General features: G+C 33.3%; 1 protein-coding gene across 2 annotated transcripts in view; it reads left to right on the top strand.

Moving 5' to 3' along the window:
- The window catches only part of LOC149702697 (uncharacterized), a 112,080-nt gene that overhangs the window by 61,677 nt on the left and 30,480 nt on the right, over window positions 1-19,923 (top strand). The window contains exon 6 of one of the 2 annotated variants that reach the window (XM_089866533.1): window positions 6,716-8,336. The exons of the other annotated variant lie outside the window; for it this stretch is intronic. Coding sequence (XP_089722659.1) covers window positions 6,716-7,869 — 1,154 coding nt within the window. The 3' untranslated portion in view covers window positions 7,870-8,336. Of the gene's footprint in view, window positions 1-6,715; window positions 8,337-19,923 lie in introns of those variants that run through there. 2 annotated transcript variants of the gene reach the window in all.

Below are 19,923 nucleotides of genomic sequence, written 5' to 3'. Positions count from 1 at the left end.
ATTTCGAAGTCACTTGGCGGAAACGTTCTACTCCAACAATCAATGTCCCATCTGTCTGAAGAGTTTTAGCACCTACAGTACCTTGAAACGACACGAGCTTATCCATGACGCGGACTACAAGGGTTTTATCTGTAAAATCTGCAAGTACCGCAGCGTCAGGAAAGACAGTATGACCAGACACTACAGATTACTGCACAAGAAAAAATAATTACCATCTAGTATTTAATTAATTAACTAATCATTCAACCAAACCACATTAATTGATTTATTTATTTACTTACACCCTGTGATGACTTCTTTTTTCTCAAAAGAAAGAATAAAATGTTTGCCATATTTAACATATTTCGAGACGTAATATTAGCATCTACAATTAAACATTATATTTATTTATTTATTTAATAAATAAATGATTCAAATTGTTTTTGTTTATTAGGTGCAGTATTTTTAACGGAATCGTATAGATTGGGGCATCATATTCCGGAACATCACAAACCAGTCCCAAGCACAAAACGACGATGCATACTTTGCAGTACAAACTTAAAATACGAAAGACGTAGCAAAACGCAGTGTTCTTACTGCAAAGTCGCCTTGTGTTACGATTCAAAGAAAAATTGCTTTAAAGAATATCACCAGTCGTTTTTTAGTCAATAAAATATTTTACAATCAAATTGCAATATTTTTATTATGAATTTAGGAACATTTTACAAATGTTATAATGGCGCAGTTAAATTTGTATTATATTTTTATTTAGGTTGGGGTTCATGGGAGATAATGGATACCCATGATGTACCCAACGAAGCTGTCGATTTGTACGCTCATATACGACAGCGCGGAGCACCTTACGTTTGCAAATACTGCGATTACTTTTCACCTAGACGATTTAATTTTAGAAGGCATATTAAAAAGGCGGGCTCACATCCTAAATTATATTAGTATAATTTTGTACTTAGTTCTAACCGGTATTAAAATATTATTATATAACTCTGTAGTACGTTGTACATTACTCCGAGTGTTAAAAGAAACATCATCTGTATTACAGTTAAGAGATTAAAATTAATATTTATTCTTTATTAGAATATATCGAAGAAGCAGATGAAAAAGAAGCCTTAAATTTGGATTGTGATATGATTGACGATATGGTTTCGAAATTTTCTGGGAAGAGATTGCCGGGGCATTTATATTCTTGCCGATTTTGCTCCTACGTTACTGGGAGAAGATATAATTTCTTGCGACATATTAATAAGAAAACTCATCCTAAACCGATATAATAAGTTCGATAATGTTCGAAAGCTCTGTTAAAAAAATTAATTATATAATTAAAAATGTTGTGAAATTTGTCGCGTAATATTTTCTTTTTCGGGAGATAGTGTGTTTGATTAATTACTAACTTAACTAACGAGAATTTAATACGGATTGTTTTTCTAGGTTTAAATTACGATAACGAAGATAGATATATACCGTATGGAATTGTTGAGAATGACAAAACTCATTGCTCCATTTGTATGAAGCCATTTACGAACATATCGGCGTTGAAACGACACGAATTTATACACATAACGGGGCCATCGCGATTTAAGTGTCCATATTGTCGGTATTGTTGCTCTCGTAAAGATAACATGAAACGACACATTGATAGACAACATAAAGGCCTAAAAATGCCATACTGATTAAAACTTTAGTGTGAATCTCTAATCATTTTGTATGTGTACTGCAATGTACATTTTTTTTTTCATTTCATTTCATGATACAGTGATATTTATTTTTTAACCACTCACAAAAGCTAACTAGTGTGAAAAAATATTGCAATGCCGCAACATTATTTAATTGTATGGCATATATATGTACAAAATATTCTTGAAAAGTTCAAATATAACATTAACATTTTGCAAAATAAATGTATTTTATAAAAAACTAACAGCAAAGATACATATATAACGTGGCTTTATTTCAGTATACACTATATAGGGTGTATCAGCTAATATCAGTCAGTATATTTTTGAAATGTTATAAAGCAGACGTTCCAACAAGGTACAAAACAATCTTACACCTATTATAATTTAAGTAGAACATGTATTATAAATCTTATTTCTGTTTATTTTCAGTGCTAATATTGAACTGCCAAGATGCCAACAACCTGTACGAACAAGCTGGACAGTCTCAACCTACTTGCGATTTATGTAATCAACAGTTTTTCAATCAAAGCAGCTTAAGAAGACACATGGAACGTCATTTAGTCAAAAATCGGAAACGATTCGCGTGTGATATTTGTTTTAGAAAGTACTCTCGGAAAGATTATGTTAGAGAACATAAGTTAAGCAAACATAAAGAACATATGGAGGAGACTTACGACAGCGGCTAATTAACACTATTATAGAGCTTAAAATATATTCCTTAAAAAGTGCCATTTGTGTACCTATTTTAGTCATAATTTAGTTGGATTTCTTATGATTGTGTGTTAAGACTTGATGTATTTAAAAGAGTTCGATCGTGAAATACTAAAATCATTTAAACAACTATATGGAGTTGTTTTAAATACAACATTTGCCATTATTAAGTCACTTCTGGAATTAGAGGTTTTAAAGCCGTACCAAGTAACTTTCAGTTTCAGAAACTCATAGTACAACAGAGCACGTACTAATGAAACATTTTTTTATTTTGGAATTTTTAGGTTTTTATGCAATGAAACCGATGGAACTTGTTTGCTGCTTTTGCGGTGGAAAAATTTCATTTAATAAGAAAACTTTTATTTATCAATGCAAATTATGCGGAAAACGAGTTCGTAAAAGCGATTATGACAACACAATTTAACTACGAAGTTAATCTCCTCAAAATTGTAGTCGTTTACTCTGAATTCTTAAACTATATTCATTATCAAAAAATGTGTCATTAACAAACATTTGTGCGTGTTTTTAATTGAGATAATTAGCGTGTTTGTCTTTGTGTATCATTAAGAATTAAATTTTAAGCTTCAAGACGTTGATTTCAGTGTGAAATTATATAATTATAATTTGTAATCCATTGTAAGCGAAAATAGTACTGAAATTAATATTTTTTTAACAAAACTTATGTTTTCTTTTAGATTTGGAAATTGAACTTCTAAAATGGAAGGAATTCAAAGCGTCTACTTTAGAAGAAGTTAGAAAAAAGTCACAAGAATTGGGTCTCTTCAAAGAAGCTCCTACATTCGACCCTAATTCCGAATTGAAACCTCCTTACTCCTACGTCGAAATTTTGGCAACTGCAATACGAACCTCAAAATATCAGAGACTAACATTGAGCGAGATATATAACTACATAACGGATAGATTCCCATATTACGCTAAGAGTAAGAAGAATTGGAGGAACAGCATACGTCACTGCCTCAGTTTGAACAGTTGTTTCCAAAAACTTCCACGTATGTCAACTGATGGATCAAGAGGCTGCTATTGGATTCTGAATCAAGACAGCTAATTTACACTAAACTACAATTTTAAACATAGAAAATAATGTTCCTTAAAATATTTATTCATCAGACACTTCACTATCAAGTTAGTATCCCTAGTAAAATATACCATGCAATTCCGAAAATCAAACATACCTATACTAATTATAATTAAATTTTCAGGTTTTAATTTATTTGCGAAGACATCCCAACAAAACGTTCGGCCCAAAAGTCTAGGCATAGACAAAGATTTTTTAAAAAGTGCCTTTACGTGTGTATAAATAGTCATCGGTGTTCAACATGGTTAAATATGTTTAATTAACCCAATAGTACAAACTTCTTTCAAAAATCAGATAAACTATAAGCCTAGTCTCGTGTTGTTTGCCATTTTTACTTCTATTTATGAAAAAAAAACAAACAAACTTAAACAATATTATTAATGTATTTACCACCTTACGCGATATTTGCTTCTTAACTTAAAAACCTATATTTAATTGATCATTTCGGACTTGCATTTTTTTCTCTCTTGCAGGGCAACGTTACCTGCAATCGCAACACCAACAATACCTTGTCGCAAACAATTATCACCAATCTTCCATTAACGATTCTTTGAATGGTCAAGCTTTGATAGGAGATTATAGCGTATGTGTCGATGATGATACCAGGCCGGATGTTAAGCCTAAATACTCTTACTTAGCTATGATCGCCATGGCTATCAGAGATTCGAGGGACAAAAGGCTTACACTTAGCGAAATATACTCTTATATTATGCAGAGGTTTCCTTACTACGCTAAAAGCAAAAAAGATTGGAGAAATAGCATTAGACACAATCTAAGTTTAAACGCTTGCTTCCAGAAAGCGCCCAGGGACCTTACTAGTTACGATAAATTTGGTAGCCATTGGATTTTAACCGCGGATGGTGAAAAAATGTTTGAAAATGGTGTTTTTCGACGTAAACCTAGACGTTAAAATTAATATTTATTATTCATTTCTTAATTATTTTAATGTTTTCTCAATTTCAAAAAACCATATTCTTTCACTCTGATGCCAAAAATGATCAGACTGTGTATTTTTATTTTTTTAATATTATTTCCTGTGCCATTTTTCATACATTTTCATTTCTTTCATTGTAAACTTTCAATCCTTAATCATGCAGGGTAGTTTGCAAATATTACTTAACCACCGTGCACTTTTGGACTATCATTGTTTATTTTGCAATACAAATATGCAGTGGCAAAACATATACCGTAATAGTGGATTTCTAATTAGCAAATATCACTTTGTGTAATACCAATTTCAAATTAATGTATGATTACAAGTCAATATGTAACAAGTAGTATTTATGTATCCCAAAAATTTGTCCGTGTTCATTAATGTTTTCAGCTAAAAAAAAATTAACCTTTTAATAATGAAGTCTACGATAAAATTTACTGCTTAAAATATACAGTAGTAATACATATACCTCATTCATAGAGCTTATAACCATTTTCCAAATGATATCATTCAATACTGAAAAACAAAATATTAATAAAACTGTCAACTCATGTTTGTCTTATTTCTTATATTTCTTAAGAAGTTGCATGTTCTAGCTAATTTAAATATGAGTAATAATATCGAGGCTTTTCACGGTTCTCTCACGTCACTGCCATATTGGCAGGCTTATAACGACCCGATATGATGAGTTTTTTTTTTTTTTTTTTTTTTGAGGTTTCAATGCGAAGTGGGCTCTTACGTCCGCGGCAAGGATGCGATTATTCAGGGTTCAGTATGTGTGTAAGCAGGGGAAGGAAATGAGGTTTACTTGGGAGGTGACGGACGGGGTGTGGGGGTATATGATGAGTTAATTAAACCTGAAATGGGTTCTCACATCTTATAAAAGAAATTAGATAAAACATAATTTCTTTTATAAGATGTGAGAACCCATATGATGAGTTAATTAAACCTGAAATGGGTTCTCACATCTTATAAAAGAAATTATGTTTTATCTAACCAAATAACAATTTCTTTCAGATGTAGAAGTTGAAAGGCAATCGAATGAATTTTATATTACATTACGTCGGTATGATGAATTCAACATTAATCAAGACGAATTGATTCCTTTATCGATACCAATCGATATTAACGAAAGATCGCCTTCGCAGTTATCGATAGCTATCGATAACATAGGATCGCCTTCGCACGATAACGAAGACGACTTGATCATTATTACAACTTCCGATGATGAAGATGAATTGAAGAAGCCCCCATATACTTACACGGTAATGTCGATTTGTGCAAATAAAACGTGTACTATATTTTTTAACTGGTAAATTTTTTAAAGGTTCTTATTGCTATGGCCCTGCTTCAAGCCAAAGGAAATCAAATGACTATTACGGAAATCTACAGTTATATCAAGAATCGATTCAAATATTTCGCTACAACTAAATCCAAGTGGAAGAATAGTTTAAGGCATTGTTTGAGCCATAATCGGTGTTTTGTCCGAAAGGGTGATGATCGTTGGTCACTTTGGAGTTTTAATCCTGATTACGAATTGAGAGCCCCGGATAAGAAATTGATTTTAGCTTTAATGACTTCAGGAAAATAAACCACCTTTGCTGAAACGCGTTAATTCTCCATTATTAATTCAAGATTTTACAAACGCTACTTGCGAACTATAATTATTTACCTCAATAAGATAAAATTAAAATATTTTAAATTTTTTCATTTTCTAATTTTTATTTTCGATTTTGAAGTAACGAAACTAACCTAACTTAACATTCTCGAGTATTTAAAACTACTTAACCCTCGTGGTAGTCGAAAAGCAGCTGCACAAACCCTTCAAGCACTTTTTTTTCAACACATCAAATTTCGAATAACAGCCTGATAAATTTTTTTATAACCGCAAACTCTTAATTGATTTCAGATTTACAAACAAAATTGACTTGCCAGTTTTGTTTTCGAACATTCTTGAAAATATTCAATTTCAATCGACACCTTCAAACTCACGACCAAGATAGGCCACGTTTCATGTGTTCAATGTGCTACCGAACTTACGCTAGAAAAGACCACTTGAAAAAGCACTATATAGATAACCATCCTGATGTGACTGTTACATTTTAACAAAACTGCAGTTACAGTATATTTTAAAAGAACTACTTATTTGTATTCCCTGCAGTTAGGAGAACAAAATAAAAATGTTATATTCTTATTGTTGAATGTTACACAGTGGCTAGCAAAAATGATCTTGTACAAGTTATCTAATTTTTTTTATATTAAAAATTGTGTACTAACCACTTATATTTTTATTTTACGCAGTTATTTCGGTGGGACGTAACAAGAAAGGGGACCCGTTAATTTTCTGCGATGGTTTCCTGTACCGATCGTACTATAACAAATGGCGTTGCAGTTGCACCATCGACGAGAAATGCCCCGGAATGTTACATACCGTTAACTTCAAGGATCCTTACTTACTCGTGAAACACACTCACCCACCGTTAACTAATTTCCTGGAACTTTTGGAAGAAGTACCCACTTTGTCTGGGAAGGCCAAACATCAGATATCGACTGAACTCTCTATACTACCCTCCGTTACCGAACAAGAAGATGGTGAATCAACAGGACCGCCACCAGTTATGGGATACTGGAATCCAAATGGTCCTCGATCTCTCTCGCAAATGATGCCATTGCCAACTAAACCTAATAACACCCCTACTCCTACGCCCAAACCCACTAGTTACAATCCCTTTCAAAGCGTGCGCAAACGCGGTAGGCCTCGTAAGAACCCCAATGAAGCCACTTACAAACCATACGCGTCGAGGTATTACTTCCCTAGAAAAATTACCAATGTCTCAAAATTAAACACTCAAATAGATGCCGGAGAAGGTACATCGACTCAAAATGTTGTTAAGGTAGCTAACAAGGTCCCTAGTTTTATAAAAGTGGGTAAACGTGGTAGGCCACGTAAAATTAGAGATGTTAATTTCCCACTCAACGTAGTTAAAAGGAAAAGGGGCAGACCCCGCAAGAATTCTGTAAATAACGAATCCGCATTAGGGTCTAACGCTACTGTTAAGTTAGAGAAATTGGATGATTATATTCCAGCTACTGAATGGCTTTCTGTTATTAAGAGAGAACCAGAGGATGAGAGTGAGGTTGTACCGGAGGGGAATAATGATGTACCCATTAGTGAGGTTTTTCCTTTGGCGGGTCCCTCAACGTCTCAAGGTATTTTTAAGAGTCCTCAGGGTGTTCCTGCTCGAGAATCTTCAAGATTGGCTATAAGAGGTCGTAGGTTCATTAAACCAGGTCGAGTTGTCGTCACCCCTGTTAGGACGGCCGTTTTGAGGACAATCCCTCCTGAGAAATATGTACCTCGAGAGATAAGAAAAGATAAAGTACCAGAAAAAGTTCCAGATAAATCTCCAGCTTCTGCTACCAATTCAAAGACTGATGAAACTGTTTCCAAATAAACTATCGATTCTTTTTTTTTTCACAAATTTCACGCACTCAATTGTGACCAAAGCTAGTCATGAAATTCTTTTTAATTATACTAATTGCGATTAATTTCATAGCTAGCTTACTGGTTATACATTTATGCCTACAGTTAGTTTAGAAGTGTATTTGTGTACTCGTATTTTGGAATTCAAATTTCGTAACGCTTTAGTTACTCATTTTTTACATGAATTCGTAATAATATTTTTAAGCGAATATTTTAATTTTAATTCAAAATATTTCAATCGCATTTTTTTTTTCAACTTTACAACCATAGTGAAATTTTTCACAAATTAACTTTAAATCAATGAAATTTTTTTGTCTTTGTTTTTCGTTAAAATGAATTCGTATTTTTTTCTCGTGTAAACGAAATATGTAAATATTCGAAGAAAGTATAAGGCATTCCCTTGTTTATTTCAATACCCAATAAAACATTGCAAACGCATTATGTTACTCATCTAGGCTAGTGCCCTACGTGTAAAAACTAATAATGATTGACATATTATTGTCAATTTTATGTACAGGTCAATATGTTTTTACAGGGCAATACGAAGAGCACGGTTTGCGCCGAGATGCGCGCCAGTGCCCGATTTGCCTACGCTTTCTTGCCAATTGCAACTTTTTGCGCCATTTGGAAACGCACAGGGATGAAGGTGACAGATCAAGATTTCAGTGCCCCTTTTGCGTAAAGTCGTTTACGCGTAAAGATCATATGAAAAGGCATTGCGTTGGAACTCACCCGAAATTGGTCAAAGCATTTCAGTTTAAATCACGCGTTTAATTTTAAACTAAACTGTGTTTAAATATTTGTTATTACCACAAGTCAATAGTGAAGGATTCTTTAGTTAAATTCTACTTAACTAAACGTTAATGTTTATTTTTCTTTATTGATATCGTTAAACCCGATGACGAAAAATGCAAGCTATTTGATTAATTAAAAATGTTGGTTCTGAGGGTTTTTCGAAAGAAACAAAGATTTATGAATATGAACATTTTAATGCTCTTGTATGTACAATTGCAGTAAAAATTTCAAACTTCTTATCGAAGTTATGAAATTGTTATTCTTCATTCGTTTTCCTACCAATACCCGCTAGATTGAGAACATGAGATCGTAAGCCTTTGAAGACAAACCGGTAGAAAATAGAAACGTTTCTTGTAAGAAGTTGACAATTTTCGCGTTTTTTTGCAGATTTTTGCGATTGGCTGTTTCGTCGTGAGAAATGCTACGATGGAACGTTGACTGGTGTTAAAACTAGCGGTTCATGTCCAGTTTGCGGACGTTATTTTAACGACAGTTTACCTCGACACGTCGACACTCATCGGGACAAGAGGGATCGAAAAAGATATCACTGCCTTTTTTGTCACAAACAATATTTTAGGAAAGAACATTTACGAAGACATTGCTCCAACAGCCACAAAGAAATTATAGATCTAGTTGACATCAGTTTCGCGTCACAAAAGTTATAACCATGGCGTTCATATCAAGAGAAATATACTATGAAAAAGTGCAATTGTTAACAAAGTTGATAATGCTTAACATGTAGATTGGGTTAGGCGTAGTTAAAAACGAAAAATGTTCAAAATTGTTAGGGGTTCATTAGGTATACCAATCTGCCTTCCGATAATGTTAAATATTCAACAAGTGCAATTATTTTACAAAAGTTATATATATATATCAAATGTTAAGATATACACCGGTGAATTCGCTTAGTATGTGTCGGAAAAGGTGAAATGTGCCTTAGGAAAACATTTCCTTATTTTATTGCGTAGCTAGAACTCGTGGCTTTTGGTGGCTTTTTATATGTGTGGTTTCAATGGACCTTGGAAGTTTGTTATTAATTGGGCTTTATACTTGATTCAAAATAGTAATCGAGTTGCTGAACAAAAGAGGCGGACGAAGTATTTTCTACGGAGGCTACACGTACTGGAAACATTCGCAGCACAAAGGTCGAATTCGCTGGCGGTGTACCAAGTGCACCTCCCAATACTTCATGTGCAACGGCGCCCTCTTCACCACACTAGAATGCACCAATCCCAGTCTAAGGGTAGAGCACAATCATAGTCCGGAGCAGTTGCGACCCGCTGATATTCTCAGGTCCTTGTTTCGATCAGAACAAGAAGCGGCCCGCAACAGGCAGATGCCCCCGGCTATCTCTATGCCATCGGCTATGTCTATGCCTTCGACTATGTCTATGCCCTCGACTATGTCTATGCCCTCGACTATGTCCATGCCCGCAGCTATGTCTATCCCGCAATTAACTTTGCAGCAGTCCTTACCTCAGTTACGCTTGCTAGAACAGTTACCTCAGTTACGTTTACCACCTGCGTTACCACCACCCTTGGCGCTATTGCCACCGTTACCTCCGGCTTCGCCACCGGAGCCACCGGAGGAGGAATACGAATAACTAACGGTTGTTTAGGCCTAGTTTTCAATATAAAGGGGCTTCGGAAATTTCCTTAATCCACCACAATATTTACGGAAGTAAATCCACACCACTTTATATGAGACCCAATAATATTTTTGTGATATATGACACCAATACAATTTAGATGGTATCTTAAAGGTCACAACAAATGGTTGACTAAACATCTAATTTTTAAAATGGGTCCGCTCTCATCACTGTGTTTTGAACAGTGTTAACTTAAATATATACAGTAGTAGAGAAGCACTTATTTGCACTACTCAGTAAATTTAAACGCCAGTTCGAAGACTAAACATAAAAAGCAATAGTGAAATAAGATCACTTGTCTTATGTGCGAAAATCACTAAGAGCAATACTATTCCTGTACTTGGCTTTTGTTTTTAAAATAATGTTATGATTAATGCGAATGTCGGCTCTTGTGGCAAGCGCCATTGTCTTCTGCACGGCAAATTTATCTTGCCAATGGCATGAACCAATCATAACTCGTTATAGAAGAGATAAAATTACCCTTTGCTAAGTTGAGCTGGTTCTCCACCTCTGAGAGGGGAAGAGCTACGGGACGTGACGTCAATATTGATAGTCTAATTTGTATGGCCTGAGCCGACGACTTCCAATATGGTCGCCGCCAAAACCGATGTGGGAGAGTGTGACGTCACGAGAGAGTTCGTAGTAGCAAATTATGAGAGTACCTAGTGGGCATTTTTGCCTAAACTTAAACACAGCCGGTAATCGCTTTAATCCATAGGTTCTTCCAAGTTTCGTATCGCGTCTGGAAATTTCATGTCCCCCCTTTATAGTGAAAACTATTATGATGGTTTTTTAAATCATTTTTTAGGTTTATATTCCAAGAACAATTAGGTTATAAATAAATTATATTTTTTCTACCGTGTCATTTAGTTTCGTTTACACGAGTGGTTTATCGGAAAAAAGGCATATAAGGTTAGTTATCATATAAAAAAATGGGTATTTTGGGTAAAAAGGGTTTATAAATATTAATATTAGTGGTTATTATAATCTCTATTGTTGAGAAATATATCAACTGTTAACAGTATTTTTACGCCGCTGCTCTGAATTTTTATGAATGGTTGGTTGAAGGGTTGAAGGGTTGCAAGGTTGTACGTGTAATCGATACAATGTACACAGAAATTTAAAAAAACCAGAAAAATTTTAAAATATCAATATTTTTTTTTTTTTAAAAAAAAAGGATATAAAAATTGTTTGTATTTCTTATCGCAAAATTATAATAAATCAAAAAGGTGTTAGAGTTTAAATTGATCCCATTTTTACCTATAAAAATGGGTTATCTAATTTTTTTATTAATTGTTTTAAATGGGGTCGGACATGTACTAAGTATTTTTCTTACCTTTTATTTAGAATCAACGCATATGTTTACTAATCGTCTGGGAGGCACCAATTTGTTTTACAAAGGCAATCGTTACTGGAAACACACTGATTTAAAAGATGGGAATATACGCTGGAGATGCAGCTTCTCTAACGCCAAGAAATGCAGAGGCGCCATTTTGACTGATATGTATGGAAAAAATGCTCAAATGCATATAGAACACAACCATCCCATTACTTACTCTAGAAGCAACTGCATTTTGAAATAGGAAATTTATGCGAATTTTCTGCTATTAAAATCCAGTATTAGACTCTTACCAAGCATTGTATAATTATTTTATCTCGTATCCTATTGAGTTACATTCTCCCTGTCGAATCTCAGTAATTTATAAATTTTGAGACGCCAATGGAAGTCAAGTCCAATCAACTTAAGTCCAATTTCATGTCACACAAAAAATAAAACTGAAATAAAATAGTGTACTATACATTTCAACAGTTTAATTTCAATCAATCACCACGCGTATCGTGACATTGATTCAGCATAACGTATTGCACCTGTAGATTAGTAACAAGCACCTTGATTGGTTCTGTTTTCAGTTAAAGAAGTTCAAAATCAAAAGGGTGGTAAAACATTGTTCTTCGAAGGATACTCTTATTGGAGACACTCAGCTATGAGAAACAAGCTACGATGGCGTTGCGCCAGTCATTTTCGAATTTGTTACGGAGCCTGTTTCACTGATTTAGATGGACAAAACCCAAGATCGGCTGCCCAACCTCATAACCATCCCCCTGGAACGGAAGCTTCTGTTCTCAATAAACGGGGGGAAGTTCAGCGTAAACGTAAAAAGATTGTAACGCCAACTAAAACCTCCACTGAAAAATATATGTTGAAACCAATTGTTATTAGTTTGCCACAAGATGTTTCAATAACCCCGATTACTAAACATACTTAGCTTAGTTGTGTATTAGTAACTTAAGTTGAAAGGCCACTTTAACGCTTCAATAAAACTATTATTACTGTATCAGCGTTATAATAGAATTTTAATCACAAAAAATTATTTTTGTAGTTTTATTTTACATCTATGGGGAAATTTTAACTCGGTGCATTTTTATAATTTACTAGCTTAATTAATGAATAATGGTGTTAAATGTAGTATACAGGGTGTTTTTGATAAGTCTGATATAAATTAAGGGGATGTTCTTTGGAAAGTCGATTTTGAGTCGAAAATGTATAACTTCTTTCTATCTCCATTTTGCCACAAGGGACACTGTTTTCAAGTTAAGATTGGTGAAAGTATTTTACGGATGACTCCTTAAATTTAATTAAGACAATGATTTCTAATTTAATTAAAGGGTCTTCCCTAAAACACTGTTTAAATCATAACTCGAAAACAGTGTCCCTTGTGGCAAAATGTCATAGATAGAAGTTACATATTCGACTCAAAATTGATTTCCCAAAGAATATCCCCTTTAATTTATGGAAAAATTATCAGAAACACCCTGTAGATTGTTTTAATCATTATGAACAATGATTTTATTATTATGATTTGATGAAAGTTTCATGGTCAAAACGCTCTGATTAAATATACTTGTTTCAATTAAGTAATAAGTATCCCTTTCTTATTTTGATTTCAATAACTAAATTTGAAAATTCTTTATTTTGTGGGAAGGGTCAATATTTCAATGGGTTACTCCGGTATAAATAATAGCCAGATTAAATCGACTTATTATTGACAGTAATATGCGTCCGTAATCGTCGGGGAGGACAGACATTACATTACGAAGGCTATGAATATTGGAAGCATTCACAGGTCAAAAACAGGATCTGGTGGCGATGCAGCTTACGTCGAAAAATGCTTTGCAAAGCTAGTTTATCGACTAGTATAGAAGGATCTAACCTTAAATTGTATTCAATACATAACCACGATACTTGTTACGCGTAGTGTTGTTTATTTTACTTCTGTAACTTGTTTGTGTACGTAGTTATTTTCAAAACCAAAAAAAAAATTAAAACAATTTTCTTTAACAATTTCATATATGATTATAATAATACTATGCGTAGGTTTAGATTGAAATTAGTTTTACATAGGCATTTAAATATACAGGGTGTTTCTGATAAGTCTGCATACCATAAATTAAGAAGGGGATGTTCTTTGGGAAATCGATTTTGACCATAGAAAATGTAACTTCTATCTATTACATTTTGTTTGCCACAAGGGACACTGTTTTCGAGTTATGATTTAAATAGTGTTTTAAGGATGACCCCTTAATTAATTAAATTAGAAATCATTGTCTTGCTTCAGTTTCTTAATTAAATTTAAGGGGTCATCCGTAAAATACTTTGATGATCAATCTTAACTTGAAAACAGTGTCCCTTGTGGCTAACAAAATGGAGATAGAAGTTAAATTACATTTTCGACTCAAAATCGATTTCCCAAAGAACATTCCCTTCCTAATTTATATCACATTTATCAGAAACACCCTGTATGTATGAATATATATTTATTTTGTTTTTAATTTATTTTTTAATTTGATTTTCACCTTATTAGTTATAGTGACGAGGAACAGGTTAGGCGGATCGAATATAACGCATCTAGGTTTCAATTATTTTAAACATTGTCACATGCAAAATAAAATATGGTGGATTTGCTCGTCTCGTCGCAAGAATAAGTGCAAAGGAGCCATTACGACTAACGTTGATTATTCAAATCCAATTGTTAAAACTCCACATACTCATAAATGGAATGAGCAATACGACAATTCAAAATCGGCCGCCATTGTTGAAGCTGAAGATGTTTGGATGCCGGAACCGATGGATTATCGGTACTGGTGAATTGTTAATGATAAAGGTCCGATAATATAACATTATACCTTAAAATAACGGCCTTTTTCTAAATATAAAAGTAAAACTAAAATTAATTATCTTATTACAAAATAATCAGCATTTTTAATTAGTCTTAAAAATAATCAAGGACTACTGCGCCACCCGCCATTGGTTTAGTGGCGTCTGCTAGCCCGAACCTATCTTACCCCGAACCTCTCTCAGCCTGTGAGAATTCAACCAATCCCGTAGGGGTAAGTGGTTCGATTTAGCAGAAGCCACCAAACCAATGGCTGATGGCGCAGTATTCAGTAGTCCACGTTTTTAAGACTTATTTAATGCTAATTATTTTGTAATAAGAGATCATTTATTTATTTTTTTAATATTAATTTCCTTTTATATTTAGAAAAAGGCCGTTATTTTAAGGTATAATTATATGTGGTCTGAACCGTAACTCTAAGTGCAAATATTTTTGTAAATATTTGTTAACCAATGGTATATTAAAATATTTTTCTGTAATTTTTATAAAAAAAACCTTTTGTATTAAATATTAATTTTTTTGTAATAAACTGTTAAGAAAACTATATTTAATCATTAACCCTTTGATATTAGCGTTATTTTTATTATTATTAAAAAAATATTCTCGCATAATTAATAGTCTTAATTAAAAGGAAACCATAATGGCGTACTTTAATTAAATTTGGTAGGATCAATCTCAATCATAAGGTTTACTTCACTTCTCTATACTAACCACATAATTATTTATTGCAGCTATTGAAATATGGAAGAAATCTGGAGTTAAAAACTTGATGCACAACAGTTACACGTATTCAAAAAAGGGCATATCGAAGTCAACGATACGTTGGAGATGCTCTTATAGAAAATCATTCAAATGTCCGGCAATTATGGTTACCGACTTGAATAACTGTCATCCCACGATTAAAATCTCACATAGTCATCCCCCATATACTCCACTAATTGAAAACAACTTTGAATTTATCCCCGAAACAATCGTGGGAGCCAACGTTACAATTGACTTGTGAAAACCATGAAATGTTCATCAGTAATTAAGGTTAACTAATAAAAAACAAAATTACCTAGAAAGTATTATGATTTGCTTATAATCTAGAACCAAAGAAAGAATGAAAAAAAAATGCAATTGTTTTGCCACCATTTTTCACTGTGACTTACTGTACAGCTTGTTGTTTAATTATTTATTTATTTAATTTGAACTGGCATTATATGTACGGCTATTTTTATTGAACTTATATCAAATACTAAATATGTGTTTTATTTCCACTTTTTTTATTTACTCAATTGCAACAACAACGCGACATTAGTGGTTGTAATTCCCAACTCGAGAGGTGGAGTAAACATTTACCACGAAGGATTTGTGTACCTGAAGAACACCGAGAGTAAACACAACAAATGGTGGAGTTGCGCATTGAGGCAGAATCAAAATTGCAAGGGCAGTATGATTACGACGTTGGAATATGAAAATCCAACACGAAAAATGCCTCATAATCACGAACCATTTTATTGCCCGGAACCTAATTCGTACCTTAGAAAGCAGATCTTAATTGGATTAATTAAAAGTCGTGGTGGAAACTTGAACTTTGACGCTTCTTAAATGCAACTCTCGAAGACTAATAAGGAAAAATATGGAAAAATTCGACATAAACTTTAAAAAAAAAATAAAAAAATAAAAATTTTCTAGGAATAAACAATTAATAGTAAACAAACTATAAAATGTTTATCTTCTTCCTTAATCGTTTTTATTAATTAGTATTTTTCAAATAACTCGGACGTAGTTTTGACAAAGTTTTAAACCCCATTTTTATAATAAATACAGTCAGTAATACATACAGCTACTTGGAATCATTTTGTAGCCATTTTCTCAACGTATCTAGGTGGATTTTGTGGGCGGAGTTAGATTTATCATTAGGTATGACGATTAACTTATCTCGCGCGCGTTGCACCTCGAGGGTGCCTAGGAACTGCGTCGCAACCAATTGTTATAAAGACGTCAGAATTGAGTAAATTAAGTTCCCAAGCCCGGCCCATAAAAGCCGCATAGATATTAACACGGAACACAGTGATTCATAGTACCTGTATGTATTCCTGAATAAAAGTATAGATATATCTGTGGATCATTTTTGAGATCATTTTAGATTGTTTTCTTCGAGTCTTCCTTTTTAATTAATTACATACAGTTTTACAGTGTTTGTCTAGAGTATTACAAAGAATGGTTTGCCGAAGTCCAATTGGCTTTCGAAATACGAGTATACAACTTTTAATGAATTAAAAATATGCAAATTTTTATTTTTCAAAGTTTTAGATGATCAATTACGTAACAATTACACAATAAAATTTTGATTTTGAACACTTAAATTTCAAACTACATTCTTAAACTTTTTTATTATTAATTTAATGTTGAACTTAAAATAGGTTTACATTTAATTCAATAGAAGTTGTATACAGATATGTTTCGGAAATAAACAGGATCCTGTATGAAAAATTTAGTTTACGTTGGAGAGAATGTTTGAAAAACTGGTGCGACCACGTCATAGCGATATTATATTGAAAGAAAATAGGGTCTACAAGAAAAGATGCCCAATCTTTGAAATATATCATAACTTGTTGATTTATACTTCCCAAGTCTACCTTATAAAATAAACGAATTCCAAATTAGGGTTAAAACAAAGTAACCAACGCGTGTAGTAGGTAGTCTTCTCACAATCACGTGTAACAATCACAGTTACAATTTCAATAAGGTGAACACGTAATTATTACAATTGTTTTAAAAATTTTATCCGGGATTTTGTTTTACTAAGGGATATATGAAAGTTGTGCTGCGGTAAATCTATTTTGACCCTCGTCTAACTGTAACCAAGATGTATTTACCAAAATGGAATAATAATAATAATAATAAACAGGTTGTTCAAAAAATTGTTTGCAAAATTTTAATTGCCGCATTTTTAATTACTCGTATTAGTGTACAAAATATAATATATCAGGGCAGGTGTAGATTTAATTTTACAAGTAGGAATGGAGAACAGAGTAATCTGGGCGCGCGTCAAAGTCCCACTCCCCCCCCCCCTTCCACGGGAAGGGAGGGGGGTATGAAAGAAGAGGCGGGTCATAGCGAGCGACAGAGATAAAAAGGAATTACGTAATTTTCGCCGTCCCCGTCAGAAACGTCAATAAAACGTAGTTTAAGTGAGCCGGCAATAAGATAATTGAAACTTTTCGTTACGTCTTGGAGGGATGAGCTCTATACTGGGTGGTCTATGAGTCGGACTGAAGTAAATACTAACCGTACATCTCCATTCCTACTTCTAAAATTAAATCTATCCCTGATCAGGGGGAATATTTTGATTTGTTATAATAATTTGTTATAAATTAATTTATAACCGTTTCCACTACAGGTTCGGTATTGAATCTCTCATCAAAGTGGCCGAAAGCATACCGCAGTGGAAAGATATCTCCATTTGTAGTTGATATGTCGATTAAACCCAGACAAAGACCCAGTAGTTTGGATCGATGTAAAAGCCGTTTGCCCGGTAATTGCGACATTTGTGGCAAGTTTTTTACTCGTAGCGATAATATTAAAGTTCACAAACAAACGGTGCATAACATTAAATAGCCTTTATAATAATCAAAAAAACAACATTTGTAAATAATACGTTTTATGACAAACAGTTATCATGTAGTAAAAGCGGTTAAATTTTTGTTTTGTTTTATTTGATCGTTTTGTTTATTTTGCATGCGTTTTACAAACACACAATTATTAATTTCACTTTTTACAGAAAATAGGTTATATTTATTTATTATTTTTAAGATTTGGTTTCGTTTTTTATTTATTTGTTTGAATCAAAATATGCCAGATTACCAATAACAACAAACAAACACATCACGTGATTACGATGTAAACATTTTAAGTTATTAACGGGTTCGCGCCATTCAAATATTTATATTTATTCCTGGTGCAATTCTTCTATGTTCCAATTCAACATTTACTAGCGAAAGCAAAGTTTTTTATATTTTTATTATTTTTATTTTTATTGACAATATTTAAATCACTTTAATGGCACTTTTTTTAGATATTAGCAACTCGTCAACAACTAACAAATCTTTTAGGTTATTTCACCACCGATACGAATCATCAGCGAAAAAGGGTTAAAGTTCCAAAACCAGGGGCGTGTCATATATGCGGAAGACTTTTCAGCGGCGCCGAAAATATGAAAAGGCACATAAATCTTGTTCACGGATGAAAACCCGATGTGATAATACCAGCTAATAGAAATCATTGTGTTACATCCATTTTCACTCAACGCATCTAGGCTGATTTTGTGATAAGAGATAGACTTATCGTTTTCAAGCCCTGCCCACAAAACCCACATAGATATTAACATGGGGGCGCAATGATTCCAATTAGCTGTATGTATTCCTGTTAATACTGAAAACAATTGGGAAAGAAAGAAAGAAACTATTTACAAAATAAAATTTAATTTAAAATACGTTTTAAAGTTGTTGACATTAATTCCTATTTTTTCTTCGATTACAAAATTGTTTTGCATCTAATTATTAATTAAATAATTCCCTTAACAATTTTCAGGTTTACTTGTTAAATATAGAGGTAGAAGAAAAAGAGACGATGGTAATCCACATATTCGACCGAGTCATCGTCCTAGTGCATGTGATATTTGCGGGAAAACATTTGCTCGCGCTGATAATTTAAGAATGCACAAAATGAGGTTGCACTTTCGGCATATATTTACGTAAATGTGGAAAACTTTTGCAATATTCTAAATAAATTGGTTTGCCACAAACTGAAAATAAAAAATGAGTCAAAAATGCAATCAATGCAAACATTTCTTTAAAATTGATAAAGAATTTGTACATTATAAATTCGTGTTTATATATTGGTATCTCTTCACCAACTAACGATTCTTCTAGGTTATTTCATCATCGACACAAATCAACAACGTAAAAGACTTCGAAAACGACAACCAGGGGAATGTCAGATATGTGGAAGACCATTCAGTCGTGTTGAAAATATGAAAAGACACATGCTTCTTGTTCACCGATGAAAACCAGATGTATTATTGCTGAAAACCAGAAATAAATGAATACAATGCATTTTATTTTGATGTTTTGTTGCAACTAATAATAAAATAACAATGTTTCCATTTCTAACAATTAAAAAAAATTCGCTTCCAAAATTTTCAGGTATACGTATTTCATATCAAGGTAGAAAGAGATACGAAGACGGCAATTGTTACGTTCGACCAAGTCGAAGGCCTGGCGTATGCGATATTTGCGGAAAGGCGTTTGCTAGGGCTGATAACATTAGAATGCACAAAGTAATGGTGCATGGTGTACCGTCACCTAGACACCTTGATTACTTTAGTATAATATAATATAGGGTAGTCTATATAATCTTG

This window comes from Phalangium opilio, unplaced genomic scaffold (assembly GCF_054372755.1).
Source record: "Phalangium opilio isolate 3A_F unplaced genomic scaffold, DU_Popi_V2 ptg000017l_1, whole genome shotgun sequence".
Classification (NCBI taxonomy): Eukaryota; Metazoa; Arthropoda; class Arachnida; order Opiliones; family Phalangiidae; genus Phalangium; species Phalangium opilio.
This window is presented reverse-complemented; position numbering and strand designations above follow the sequence as displayed.